Source organism: Anabrus simplex, chromosome 1 (assembly GCF_040414725.1).
Source record: "Anabrus simplex isolate iqAnaSimp1 chromosome 1, ASM4041472v1, whole genome shotgun sequence".
NCBI lineage: Eukaryota > Metazoa > Arthropoda > Insecta > Orthoptera > Tettigoniidae > Anabrus > Anabrus simplex.
The window spans coordinates 1637739313-1637753851 of NC_090265.1; the positions used below are offsets into that span (position 1 = coordinate 1637739313).

General features: G+C 39.3%; 1 protein-coding gene across 1 annotated transcript in view; it reads left to right on the forward strand.

Annotated features, from left to right (window-relative positions):
* LOC136858640 (myrosinase 1-like) overlaps positions 1–14539 on the forward strand; it is an 82632-nt gene that overhangs the window by 46287 nt on the left and 21806 nt on the right. Inside the window, exons 7-8 of the mRNA XM_067138345.2 lie at positions 710–857; positions 12761–12912. Coding sequence (XP_066994446.2) covers positions 710–857; positions 12761–12912 — 300 coding nt within the window. The remainder of the gene's footprint in view (positions 1–709; positions 858–12760; positions 12913–14539) is intronic.

Genomic DNA, 14539 nt, shown 5'->3' on the forward strand with positions numbered 1-14539 from the left:
TGAGCACAAAACTTATTAAGAAGTTGAAATCTCCATCCATTTTAATTCCCCTGTTACTTTGTAAAATTGAACATTTTTCTCTCTTGATGGATAACAATGGGTTGTCTTCTCTTTTTTCTCATGGGATATATTCTGCGACCGCCAGAAGCAGAGAAATTACCAGTAGAAGTGGTGTTTTGCAATGGGGTAGTTGATATAACTGCAGTTTCATTGGGTACAACCTCAGGATTCGAAGTAAAAGTCTCATTTGCATTTTCAGAAATATCTTCCGTGTCATTACCTGGTATGGATGGTAGGTTCCCAGACATTGGTTGTAGCATAAGGATATCTTTCAAAAATGACATATGTATAAAAAAATCTTTTCCAGATTTATAAAAGCTTGCAACCTTCTTGGGTTCTTGCCTGTAATTATCCCTAAGGCTTGACCATTTCTTCAACACTTCTGTTTCTTGAATACAAAGAAAACAAACAATAATTTGTAATGGAAATTTGATGTACTGTACTCATAACATTGCATTATTGCATTGTGTATCTGAATAGTAAATTAAATATAAGTACAATAATTGATTTGTTTCAGGTTTCTAGCAACAGGAAATTCATTATCATATTGCTTATTGCACCCTATCATTAATAGTGAGAGAAGTCTGCAGTGCAATATGGAACAATAATTTATTGTTTCTATAATAGGCATTTTTTCTTACCGTCACAGTTTGGAATGTTCGCTCATCCCATCTTCAGTACCGAGGGTGACTATCCCCCTATTGTTCGGGAACTTGTGGACAAGCAGAGTAAGGCTGAAGGAAGAACTCGCTCCCGTCTGCCTGTCTTCAGCAAGGAGATGGTCGAGTACATCAGAGGTAAATGTGTGAATTGCAATGAATGACAGACATTTTGTTTCTTTTTGAAGTGAGAACATCACTGTAAAAGTAGGCTACATACTACAGCAGGGCAACCTCCCTCCTGTTATATATCGCTCATTCTCGCTAGTCGCCGAGTAAGTGTAAGCCACCGTCACCTCAATCCTATATGCTGCCTGCTCTATGCAATGCAGTTAACATGCCTCTCAGCATGAGCTCTTAGTGCCACGAACCTCCGCTAGGGGCACCAGTTAACGCACCCAACTTATCTCCGTACCCACATTGTTGTTCCAGTGCATTTGCATCAAGCATTTAGGTGTGTGTCTTTGGTTGTAAAATGATGAATTGTTGTGTTCTTCTCTGTATGTCATAGCAAGAAATCCAAATTCTTCATGTGTGAGGATTCCTGAAATACCCCCAAGTAAAGAACTTTGGGAAAATTGGCTTAACACTATATCAAGGCAAGGATCAACCAAGGGTAGTCAATGGATTCCATTCGATTATTCTCGTGTTTGTAGCCTGAATTTTAGAGATGGCAATAAAAGATAAAACTAAAAGAAAAATATATTGAAGCCACAGAGCATGCCTAGTCAGTCTTCGAATTATCCCCATTACCTTCAAACCAGAAAAATAGCTCCACGGAAGACCAGACAGTGACAAGATATTTCTTCGGAAGAAATTTGTGATGAAACAAGCTCTTCAACAGCAGGAAATACATTGGATGACGAGTACGAAATTCATGTGAACAACGATGTCTCAATCCGTGTCAATATTCCAACGAGTAAGAATGACAGCAGTGATCAGAAAATCAGACATTCAAGGCTCTGATCGAGAATTCTGAGACTGCAATAACAGCTGATGACTAACCATAATGAAGTTTAAAGACTACAGAGGAAATTCGAAGACAACCCAGAAACTGATCATCGGAATAAAGTAAAGGAAGCAGCCAAATATAATGAATAAAACGACAGGTTTTTTTTTAGTCAAATCTATAATTTTTGCAAGACAAAATCCACGCGGTCAGAACAAATCACATGGTACTATGTGGCGTGGGGAATAGTATCCCAAACGATTACAAATATGGCAGGACTCCTGGTCTAGTGATAGCTCCATCACAAAGTACTCTCGACAGATAGCCTAAATGGAAAATGTTGATAGTGTTTGTCGGATTTCCCAATTAGTGAAGGAAAGACTTAGAGATGAACGTAAAACCCTCAGACCAACAGAGAGGAGTGTAACAGTGATCGCCGATTAAATGGCTAATTAGGTATGGCTCCTTTACGACCAGATCAGTGACAAGTTCGTTTGCGTGGTCAATGCTGAAGGTGGACGCGGCACATATATTGGAAAATCTGCTCTCGCGAATAAACTGTTGTGTTTCCTTGTAATCGGATTTTCAAAGAAGTTCTCTATTCCTGCAGCCTACTTCCTCATTAAAGTCTTAAAAGTCTCCGATCTATTACTTTTAGTTCACAAATGATTAATGCCATTGACTGACAATCATAAAACCAGTGTTGAAACATTTTGGAGAGGGAAAAGTGAGAACCTGTGTTTTCACTATTACCATTTGATAAATGTGAGGTCCCAGTTCCTAGACAGTGAAATGACGCAATGGCATCACCACCTCCAAATATGTGAAAGAAGTTTATCGCCTCCAGAGAGAACTGACATTCAAGCCTGTTTGGTATTACGAATAAACAGAGGAATTTGGAACAGATGAATGTTCTGCTGTATAAATATTTCCCCAGTGGTCACTGCTGCTATTCGCTTCATGAAAGAAAACCATGCCCGTTTATAAACAAATGTTTAGACATTTCATACGCGGAATTGATGGTGTGCTTTGTGGAATGAATTTACAAATTTTTCACATTCCACTATGTCATTGACAGAATTTAGCACTTTCAGCAAAACAATCCAGACTGTGTGCATTTCTATTCACTAGCAGATAAAATACTTACAATGGCTGAATAATGGTTCATTAAAATCAAAACGTGAAAAAATGAAGTGTCTGACTAATGAGAAGGCAGATGCTGTCTCGCCAACTGTGAAATCTATAGTGGAATGTGTGTCTTATCTGTTACAAAATCGGTTATTTTATGTTCTCACTAGATGATTTTCTGGAGACACAATGGAAGCTCTATTTAGTGCAGTGAGATGGGGTGGTGGATGTAATGACATAATGAATGCATGCACTCTGTGCTTAAAACATATCCTGAAACCTGGTCATGAAGAAAGGGTCAGCGAAATAGTGACAGAAAATTTTGTACGTCCACTGCTGGTAAATAACAGTAAGAAAAGGACTGAAAAGGTGCTCGTTACTCGTGTCGAGAAAATTCTGAAATTTTTATGTACCATGCAGCAGTGGGATGATCCTAATATATCTACTGTAGCTAGTAAGATTTTTTACATTTCTGTATCTTAAGCCAAGCTCAAATGTGAAATGTTAGTTTCTGTATGTACATTATCTTCTCAACTGGTAACATGTTGACGATTATTTTTCATTTTATATTGGTGTTACAGATGAACTCTCATTTAACCAACATATGCTCTGGGTGCAGTAAAGGCTGCCATCTGCAATGTTGCTGTAAAGGCAATTCTCACGGCACAGAGCAAGCAGTATATAGAAATTGAGACGGCGGTGGTGTAAGCAAATATAGTCTGCGAGATATCGAGGGACAGCGATTAGAGCTCTGTCTAGTGGAGTGACTTGGAGTTACTGATTCTGTATTTGTTTGTTAAGCATTTAGTGTTATTTAAGCGTTTGCAGTGAGTTAACACTAGTAAAAAGTAGCGTGCGTCATTCCTTTATATCTCCTCTCAAAATAAGTGGAAAGATATGTGCTGTGTTTGGCTGCAATAACTATGAAGTGCAGAAGGATTGGCGGTCTTTCTTCTGTTTCCATCGTGACGAGCAAATATAAGTAAATGTTGTGTTTGTATATATATTCTTCCTACTGGGCGAGTTGGCTGTGCAGTTAGGGTCGCGCAGCTGTGAGCTTGCATCCAGGAGATAGTAGGTTCGAACCCCACTGTCGGCAGCCCTGAAGATGGTTTTCCGTGGTTTCTCATTTTCACACCAGACAAATGCTGGGGCTGTATCTTAATTAAGGCCATGGTTGCTTCCTTCCCACTCCAAGGGCTTTTCTGTTCCATCGTCGCTATAAGACCTACCTGTGTCGGTGCGACGTAAAAGAAATAGCAAAATATATATATATATTCTTCCAGTGACAAAGAGATTTTCATAGTACTTCCTAAACTTCTGACCTGTATGACCCATATTTTAACTGGCTTAAAATAAAACAAGCTTATTTTATTGTATAGTGGAGCAGTTAACCTTAAATACCAATGTGGTGTTGTAGGTGTGAAGTGTGGGTTTTGAAATGTCAGAGAAGTGACTTCGATACAGTGGCGGCTGGTGGCTCTCAACTCTGGGGGTTCAATATTGGAAATCCAAAGCACAGCTTATGGAACTCTTCATGAAAGCTATAAAACTACATTATAAATGTTCCAACAATAATTTCAATACACTCACGTATACCGACTGCTTGTACATAAAGTCCGTTCTTCCCTCTTTCATTGCAGCAAATTTGTCGACAGAATCGTTAAAATCCTCCATATCCCTAATTCCTTCTCAACCGAAAGTATTGCATTCCTCACTCATTGAACTTCATAAGAAACTCGTCATTATCTTCAACATTGAAAAACAACGTTCAGCTTCCAATGTTTTCATCGGCACTGTTATGATGAGTTTCAATAATTTTATTATTTCACTAAATGTGGGCCCCAATTTATTTTGAAGTAAAACTCGAGGAAGGCATACAGCACTGTACAGAGATCGGAAATCTGCTCCCATATATAGAATTTCCAATTCCGTTTTAAGTTTATTTTGCCACGAACCTACAATACTGGCGCAGCAGGTGGAGAGGTACTATTCCCATGTATGGCGTCCCAAGTGGCGGATAGGTGGGACCTAACCAGCTTGCCGGCAGATTTGAGGGAAATAAAATAGCTCTCGCGGACCAAACACACAACCCCCTGTGGCAGGAGGGCGCAGACGGAGAATACACCCACGGTATCCCCTGTCTGTCGTAAGAGACAACTAAAAGATGCGACCAAGGGACGACTGAAATAGAACCAAGAAAATACGTGTGAGTAATACCATCATGCAGGGAACACCATGGGTCGCCTTTACTTGCAAGTAGTACCACTATGTTAGGTACAAAATAGGTTTGTGTTTAGTAGCAGCAAAGAGCGGTTCACTGTGGGTGTACAGTACCTGTAATTAGTACCACTATATTCAGAACACCACGGGCTTATGTTGCCTGTGATTAGTACCACTGTATGAATGACACCATGGGCCTGCGATACCTGTGATTAGTACCCACTATGTGAGGAACACCACGAATACTGGAACCTGTGATTATTACACCAATGTGGGGAACACCATATGTTTGCGTTGCCTATGAGTGGTGCCATTATGTGAGAAACACTATAGGTCTGCATTACCTGTGTGACGTACAATACTTGTGAGTAGTACCATAATGTGTGGAACACAGTGAATCTACATTGCTTGTGATTAGTACCCCAAGGTGAGAAATACCATGCTTCTACTTTACTAGTGATAAGCACCATTATGGGGGGCCGTTGACCTGAATTTTGGCCCCTCTTTAGAAAACAAGCATCAACAATTCAGGATTGTACTTTGGAAGCAGTCCCTTGGTAAGTACTACTATTGTTATAAGTTTCTGGGCAGGTGGGGCATTGCAGGTCGGATCCACTGATTTTTTCAAGTTGATTGAATTCTAGTCAGAGGATCGATTTTGGAATTATTTTTAACATTCAATATTGTGTGTTGGATCCACTGATTATTTTAAATTCATATTCATCCATTCAGTCTTCATCTTCACGTATTGAATTCTGATGAAGATGAAGAATGAATGGATGAATATGAAAAAACCACCAGCAGATCCAACTCACAATATTGAAAGTTAAAAATAATTCCAAAATCAATCCACTGACTAGAATTCAAAAAGACAACAATGAACAATGATTATGAACTTTAAACAATTAGTTGATCCAATCGACAATGCCCCACCTTGCCAGGAACTATCTTAAAAAAATAGTATATACTGAACAAGGGGCTGCTTCTAAAGCACAATCCTGAATCAATGATGCTTGTTGTCTAAAGGGGTCCAAAATCCAAGTCAATAGCCCCTCATAATGGTACTTATCGCTAGTAAAGTAGAACCATGGTATTTCTCATTTAGCGGCTAATCACAAGTAACGTAGACTCATAGTGTTCCACACATTATGGTACTACTCACAGGTAACGTACTACACACAGGTAACGCAGACCTATGGCGTTTCTCACATAACGGCACTACTCATAGGCAGCACAAACCCCATAGGTATACTAATCACAGGGACTCGAACTATCCCATGGTGTTCCCCACATAGTGGGTACTAATCACAGGCAACGCAGACCCACGGTATCACTCATATAGTGGCACTAATCACAGGCAATGCCCAGACCCGTGGTGTTTCTCACATAATGGTACTTACCACAGGTAATGTAAACCCATGGTGTGGTGTTCCACATATAGTGGTGCTAATCGCAGGTACTGTAAACCCATAGTGATCCACCCACTGTTGCTACTAATCACAAACCTATTGTGTTTTTACTACTCACAAGTAAAGGCGACCCATGGTTTTCCTCGCGTGATAGTACTAATCACAAGTAGTCTCATGGTTCTAATTCAGTCATCCCGTGGTTGACCCTTTTAGTCACCTCTTACAACAAGCAGGGGATACCATGGGTGTAGTCTTCGTCTGCATCCCCCACCTACGGGGGGTCCCATGTACAGGACAAAGATGTAAATGGCACTGAGTAGAAAAAGGATTGGGGGGAACTTCTTGTATGTGTTTATAGGTTAAGGAATCGGAGCCTGGGCAGGATTTTTTTTATGTTTCAGAAACTGGGAGATTTCATGGGGTGTTACGAGAGAGTTAATGGGATGAGAATAGTCTACTTGAGGAAAGTGGAGAAAAGAGGGTTGAAATTCAGGGTGGTTCTGATGTGCATAGTTATTTTTGTTGTTGTTAGTTGTTTAGTCACTTTCGACTCTCCGTGACCCCATAGACCAAAGTGTGCCATTTCATGTACTATTTTCCAAAGTCTTTCTAAATTGAGAGCCATGGCTTCCTTGATGCCATCAACCCACCTCATCCGTTGTCGCCCCCTTCTGCTGTTACCATCAGTCTTCCCCAGTTAGTTGCCATGATCTTTGTTTTCTTGACATTCAACGTTAGTCCAGATTTTGCACTTTCTTCTTTCACCTTCATTAGTAGATACTTAAATTCTTCTTCACTTCTGACAATATACAGCCTTGACGTACACCTTTCTCAATCTTTTCCAGTGAATCATGTTTTCTCATACTATGACCAAAGTACTTTAGTTTTTGTCTGAGTATTTGATCTTCCAGTGAACAGCCTGGGTTGATTTCCTGTAATATGGACTCAGTAGATCTCTTTGCAGTCCACGGAACTCTAAGGAGTTTTCTCCAATGCCATAGTTCAAATGCGTATATTCTTCGACGCTCAGCTTTCTTACTGTCCAGGTCTCGCTTCCATACTTTGCTACTGGGTAGACCACAGCCTTCACTATACGAATCTTCATTCTTAAAGTTATGTCTCTACTCTTGAAAATGTTATCAAGGTTGGCCATTGCAAGAGTCTTTTAATTTCATGGCTACAATCGCCGTCAGCAGTCATTTTGGAGCCTAAGTCGATGAAAATAGGAACAACCTCCATTGTTTCACCATTTATTTGCCAGGAGGTGATAGGTTTAGTTGCCATGATCTTTGTTTTCTTGACATTCAGCCTTAGTCCAGATTTTGCACTTTCTTCTTTCACCTTCATTAGTAGATACTTAAGTTCTTCTTCACTTCTGACAATATGCAGCCTTGACGAACACCTTTCTCAATCTTGACCCATTCAGTTGTTCCATATAGGGTTCTCACCATAGCTTCCTGATCAGAGTAGAGATTTCTCATAAGGCAAATAGGATGATCTGGTGCTCCCATTGTCTCGAGTACTTGCCACAATTTATTGTGGTCAACACAGTCAAAGGCTTGAGCATAGTCAATAAAGCAAAAGTATAGGTCTTTCTGGAATTCTCTTGCTTTCTCCATAATCCAGCAAATATTAGCAGTTTGATCTCTGGTTCCTCTGCCTCTGCGGAAACCGGCTTGTTCTTCAGGTAGTTCTTGATCTACATACTGCCAAAGTCTAATTTGCAGGATCTTGAGCATAACCTTACTAGCATGTGATATAAGTGTGATTGTTCAGTAGTTTGAACATTCTTTAGCACTGCCCTTCTTTGGAATTGGGATGAACACTTTTTCCAATCTTTTGGCCACTGCTGGGTTTTCAATATCTGCTGACATATTGAATGTAGCACTTTCACAGCATCCTCTCCTAGGATTTTGAACAGTTCTGCTGGGATTCCATCATAACCACTTGCCTTATTGTTTGCAATACTTTCTAGGATTCACTTGACCTCACTTTCTATATCTGGTTCTGGCTCTGACAACAGAGTAACTTCATCATCAGGAGTATTCCGATCTTTCCTATACATATTGCCAAATATTCCCTCAACCTTTCTTTAATCTCCTCTGCTTCTGTAAGATCTTTTCCATTTTTATATTTTATCATTCCAATCTTCGCCTGGAATTTCCATCTGATGTCTCCAATTCTTATAATCAATATAAAACAATACTGATCTATATTTAGGGCAGTCGCCCAGGTGGCAGATTCCCTATCTGTTGTTTTCCTTTTCTTAAATGATTTCAAAGAAATTGGAAATTTATTGAACATCTCCCTTGGTAAGTCATTCCAATCCCTACCTCCATTTCCTATAAATGAATATTTGCCCCAATTTGTCCTCTTGAATTCCTATCTTATCTTCATATTGTGTTCTTTCCTACTTTTAAAGACGCCACTCAAACTTATTCATCTACTAATATCATTCCACACCATCTCTCCGCTGACAGCTCGGAACATACCACTTATATCACAAATATTATAATAATGTTTGTGACATCCATCATCTTCAATACGGAACCAAAATGAAATAGTTACTTGTAACATACCACATAGTCGAGCAGCTTGTCTTCTTTCTCTCAGTTCTTCCCAGCCCAGATTTTATGTAAAGATTTCTTGTCTTACCTAGTCTGTTATTTTCCTCAACTTCCTTGCACTACAGTATTCATTCGAAAAGGCTTTCCTATCTCTTCTAGCCAGTTTCTGAAACTCTGCATTTAATTTAGACACCTTTGATCTTTCCCCTTTGATTTTTGCATTCCTTCTTTCTTCTGCTATTTGTAGTGCTTCATCGGATAACCATTTGGCCTTCTTCTTGTTCTTTTTCTTGAAAATATACTTTTCCGCTGTCTCCTTAATAACACAGCATACTTCTGACTTTAGCTCTTCTGGGACTCTATCTCTTAAATCTAATCCATCAAATCTGTTTCTAACCTCTACTGTATATTCAAGAGGTATGCTATTTAGGTCATATCTACTTGATGGTTTGGCTTTGTCAATCCGTTTTAATTTGAGCCAGAATTTGGAAATTAAGAGCTCGTGATCTGATCCACAATCAGCCCCAGGCCTTGATTTGGATGACTATACAGCGCTCCTCCACCTCTGACTACAAAGTATGTAGTCAATCTGATTCCAACATTTACCATCTGGTGAGGTCCAGGTGTATAGGCGTCGTTTGGGCAATTGAAACAGTGTGTTGGTAATGACCAGTGAGTTGTCTTGACAGAATTCTAGGAGTCTCTGTCCAGCTTCAGTTGTTGTGCCAAGGCCAAATTTTCCCGTTACTCAATCTACAGTTTGATTTCCTACTTTGGCATTCCAGTCACCAATAATGAAGATGACATCCTTCTTTGGTGTTAACTGTAGCAATTCTCATAAGTCTTCATAGAACTGGTCAATATCTTCCACTTCAGCTTCTGTGGTTAGAGCGTAAATTTGTATGACTGTGATGATAAAAGGTTGGTCTTGAAAACGTACCAACATCATTATCTCAGTTTTAAAATTGCACCTCCTCATAGTGTTATGCACCCTGTTGCTAACTATGAGGGCAACTCCATTTTTCCTTTGGTTTTCATGTCCAGAATAGTAGACCATGTACTCATCTGTAGCAAATTCACCAATACCGGTCCATCTCACTTCACTTATTCCCAGTATATCAATGTCCAGTCTCTTCATTTCTTGTTTGACTATATCCAGCTTTCCTTGATACATGGATTTTACATTCCAAGTTCCTAAACAGTACTGTTCCTTGCAGCATCGCACATTCTTGAGGCTTCTCTCAACCTAGTATCCCCCGGAGATCCGACTGAGGACCTTGAAACTCCGGAATATTTTGAATTGAGCAAAGCCATGGGGTTTTCTTGGGAAAATTACAGTGGTGGTTTCCCGTTGCCTTGTCTGAATGGTAAAAATAAAGAGCAAGGGAGAGTGAACATTTTTTCTTACAATGATCGGCAAATTTTCTTTTTTTTACAATTATTGGCTTTACGTCGCACTGACACAGATTAGTCTTATGGTGACAATGGGATGGAAAGGCCTAGGAGTGGGAAGGAAGCATCCATGGCCTTAATTAAGGAACAGCCTAACCATACGGCCAACTCACCCGGTCAGCAAAAAATATATATATATCAGCTTTATCAGTGAGAGGGATATTGGGAGGGTGAAGTATGCGGTAGGTTAGGAGGGGCTTCTTGGTTTCTGTTAGTCTGCAAAAGGTGGTCCAGAAACGTCTCAGGTCATGATAGTTGTCAAGTTCATTGCATTTGTCTATCCATGATTTTTGTTTGATTGCTTTGATATAAGGTCATGCATGTTGTAACATATTGTAATATTCATGAGATAGTTGTAGTAGACATAGGGCTTGGGGCGCATTGGTGGCTTAGAAGGATGATAGCTATGGCGGAGAATGTGAAGGTTATCAGCTGTTATGATAGCCTGTTCGATTTTAGTAATTAGGGCGTGGAGACTGGTTATGGATGTGAGAGCAAGTAGTCTTGTATAGGACAGTTAGTTTTTGTCTGTAATTGTTCCAGTTTGTATGTGAAAAAGTCTCATAGCTGGCAGTCGTGGGGATGGTTGGCGATCAGTTGGAAGAGTCTTGGAATAGTAATAAGGGCAGGGGCATGGTCGCTACGTATATGGAGAAGTTTCTGAATAGTAGGAGAGGAGGCTAAGGATGATGAGAGGATGAGAATGCCAGGGGTAGTGCTGGATAGGTGTAGAGTATGGAATAGGAAGGAAATGTGTATGCTCTAGAGATCTGTACATAGGTTATCAAATTCTGCAAGTTGTGTTTGAGTATAGGAATGAATAATGTCTGCGACAAAAATATAATGATTAAATGTATCAATAAATTTAATTAAGTCAATTGGGACTGGATTTCCTTAGGGGAGGTAAGTACGTAGTAGTTATTACTATTGATTTTTGAGGTGTATACATTTATAATATTAAATACGAGTATAAAAAACCAAACCAAACCCCATGGCACAACAACCCCGAAGGGCCATGGCCTACCAAGCGACCGCTGCTCAGCGCAAAGGCCTACGGATTACGGGGTGCCGTGTGGTCAGCACAGCGGATCCTATCAGCCGTTATTCTTGGATTTCTACACCTGGAATGTTAAATATATTCTGAAAAATTATTGTTGAAATTAAACGTGTGTTGTTTAACTCTTAAGTCTTTTTCTGATACCGATAGCTATGCTGTCCTCACCTTGAGTGGGGCAGTCAGCACAAAATAAATTGAAGGAGCTGAAGATAGGATTTTGTTGTGGTGTCAGAAAGGTTTCACGAACGACAAACACATCCGGGGCATAGCAGGAAAGGGAGGTATCAAATAGTGGCCTATTTGCTCTTAATGATCGAATCTTGACATAATAAATCTTAACCATTTTAACGTATAAATGGGATAGTACTTTCGGAGAAGAATGCAAAATGCATTTTGTTCCCTGAGTACGCAATATCCTCATGTGTATTAAGCACCATTCTGGTCACTAATTGAATTCAGGAAAGGATGTGAGGACAGTGAAAAGGAAGGACGTTCTGAAACACCACTGTTATGAAACGAATTATGTTTTCAGAACTCAGAATAGTGAGGGATGAAGAGGAGGTAGGAGTAGGAAGATCCTGTGACATCAGAAGAGAAATCCTGTACGTGCACTTGGAACAAAAATGATAGCAAATAATATTAATGTAATAATAAAAATATCAGTAATAACAATAAAAATGTCAAGAAAATAATTCATAATATAGATGTGATTTTGTCTGTGGCCATTATTTAAATGATTTTATACACCTGGTGTTGAACCAATACAAGCACTGTCCATCATCTTGACGGATGTTCCATCCTTACACCACGGAGGACAAAGTTCTGCTGGCTATAAAGCAACTTTAAGTTCAAATGTAAGACATAAGGTGACACCACAGCATAGAGGCATGATGATACACCCTATTTACACTGAAATCTCACTTTTCAAACATGTGTTGGTTACATCTTCATTCCGGGGAGGTCTTCAATTGATGGTAACAGCTAAATCTACTTTCCAGATTGTTTTCGTGAAACTTACTCAACAATATGTACGGTAATCTGTTGTATGATATTCAAATACATAAGTAATCAAGAGTAAAATTCAATTAAGAGTATTGATCAATGATTGGAATACAATATAAATATATCCCAGTCATTTCTGGGATTCAGTTAGATAAATTTTGACTCGGAGTAAATTTCTAATATATTCATGTAGGAAGCATTCCATGGTTATTCTGTTTCAATTATATGTAATTAATGACCTAAATGATTTTCAGGCACTTACGACTTCTTTGGTCTGAATTATTACTCCAGTAAACTCGTCACCTCCGGAGTCACTGGGAGCAATCCATCCAGAGAAAGGGATGCTGGGGTGGTGATCTCTGCTGATCCGTCTTGGCCCACCTCACCTGTTACATCCTGGCTGCAGGTATCCTTATTGGGAAACATATTTAATTTTTGACAATATTACTGTACCTCGCTTTATTCTCTAACAACATTCATGTCCATAACCATGGGACCGCTAGTTTACTTGCAATCAAAACACAGGGATATGACTAAACATTTCAAAAATACCACATGCACTGTTTTGGATTCAAACCGCGGCTGTCTTGGTGTGAAACCAGCGACGAAGTCATTCAGCTATTGCGTCCTCCAGAGAATATAGACCTAAACCCATATATGTTGCCCCACTTATACTAATAATAAATTCATTCATTCATTAATTATTTGATAACAGTGTCGACACAGCAACGCTTTTATCAAACACATCGCATTCTATGCTTGGATGAAGACAAAAGATAAATTCATTAAGATAAGTTCCGTATTTCAAGTTCACAAGTATATAACAGAAATAAACGTAAATGTCTATACATTGCAAAATACAGTATTTCATTGTGATTTGATAGAATCTGCAGATGTTCTTTCAAGAATGAAACATGTCATTCTATTTTAGTTAAGTTGTTTCTTTTGAGGTATAATACTGTTACCATACGTTTTCCTTTTTCAGGTAGTTTATAAATTCATTACTCAAAATTATAGTTTCCGCAGACTGAAGAACCTAACAGTTAAAAATTTAAAAATAAAAAAAATGAATTAAAGACAATACCTATAGCGATTTTGGATTAGATTAGATGTCATCGTTACTGGTGGGGAAATTAGGGCTCTAGTAGGCACTTTCTCACACCTAACCAGTGATTACAGTTTGACATGATTAAAATACTGAAACTGAGCTCTGTAGCTGCAGTCGCTTAATTGCGGCAAGTATCAAGTATATGGGAGATAGTAGGTTTGAACCCCAATGTCGGCAGCCTTGAAGATGGTTTTTCATGGTTTCCCATTTTCACACCAGGCACATGCTGGGGATGTACCTGATTTTTTTTTTTTTTGCTAGGGGCTTTACGTCGCACCGACACAGATAGGTCTTATGGCGACGATGGGATAGGAAAGGCCTAGGAGTTGGAAGGAAGCGGCAGTGGCCTTAATTAAGGTACAGCCCCAGCATTTGCCTGGTGTGAAAATGGGAAACCACGGAAAACCATCTTCAGGGCTGCTGATAGTGGGATTTGAACCTACTATCTCCCGGATGCAAGCTCACAGCCGCGCGCCTCTACGTGCACGGCCAACTCGCCCGGTGTGTACCTGAATTAAGGCCACGACTGCTTCCTTTCCACTCCTACCCCTTTCCTGTCCCATCGTCGCCATAAGGCCTGTCTGTGTCAGTGCGACATAAAGAAACTTGTAAAAAGAAAATAGAAGAAGATATCCTGAAGAAAATGAACAATGCACAACTGATGACGATAATAATAATAATAATCATAGTAATCATCATCATCATCATCATCATCATCAGAAAAACAATATGCCTAAATATAATGCATACTTACAATCTAAGTACAATAATACCAATATCTGAATACTTACAATAATTCTAAAACGAGCCCTAATACATAATTATACCCTAATAACAACAATATTTTGACCATTCACCTTTTTTTTTTTTTTTTTTTACAGGTTACTTCATGTCGCACTGACACAGATAGGTCTTACAGCAACGA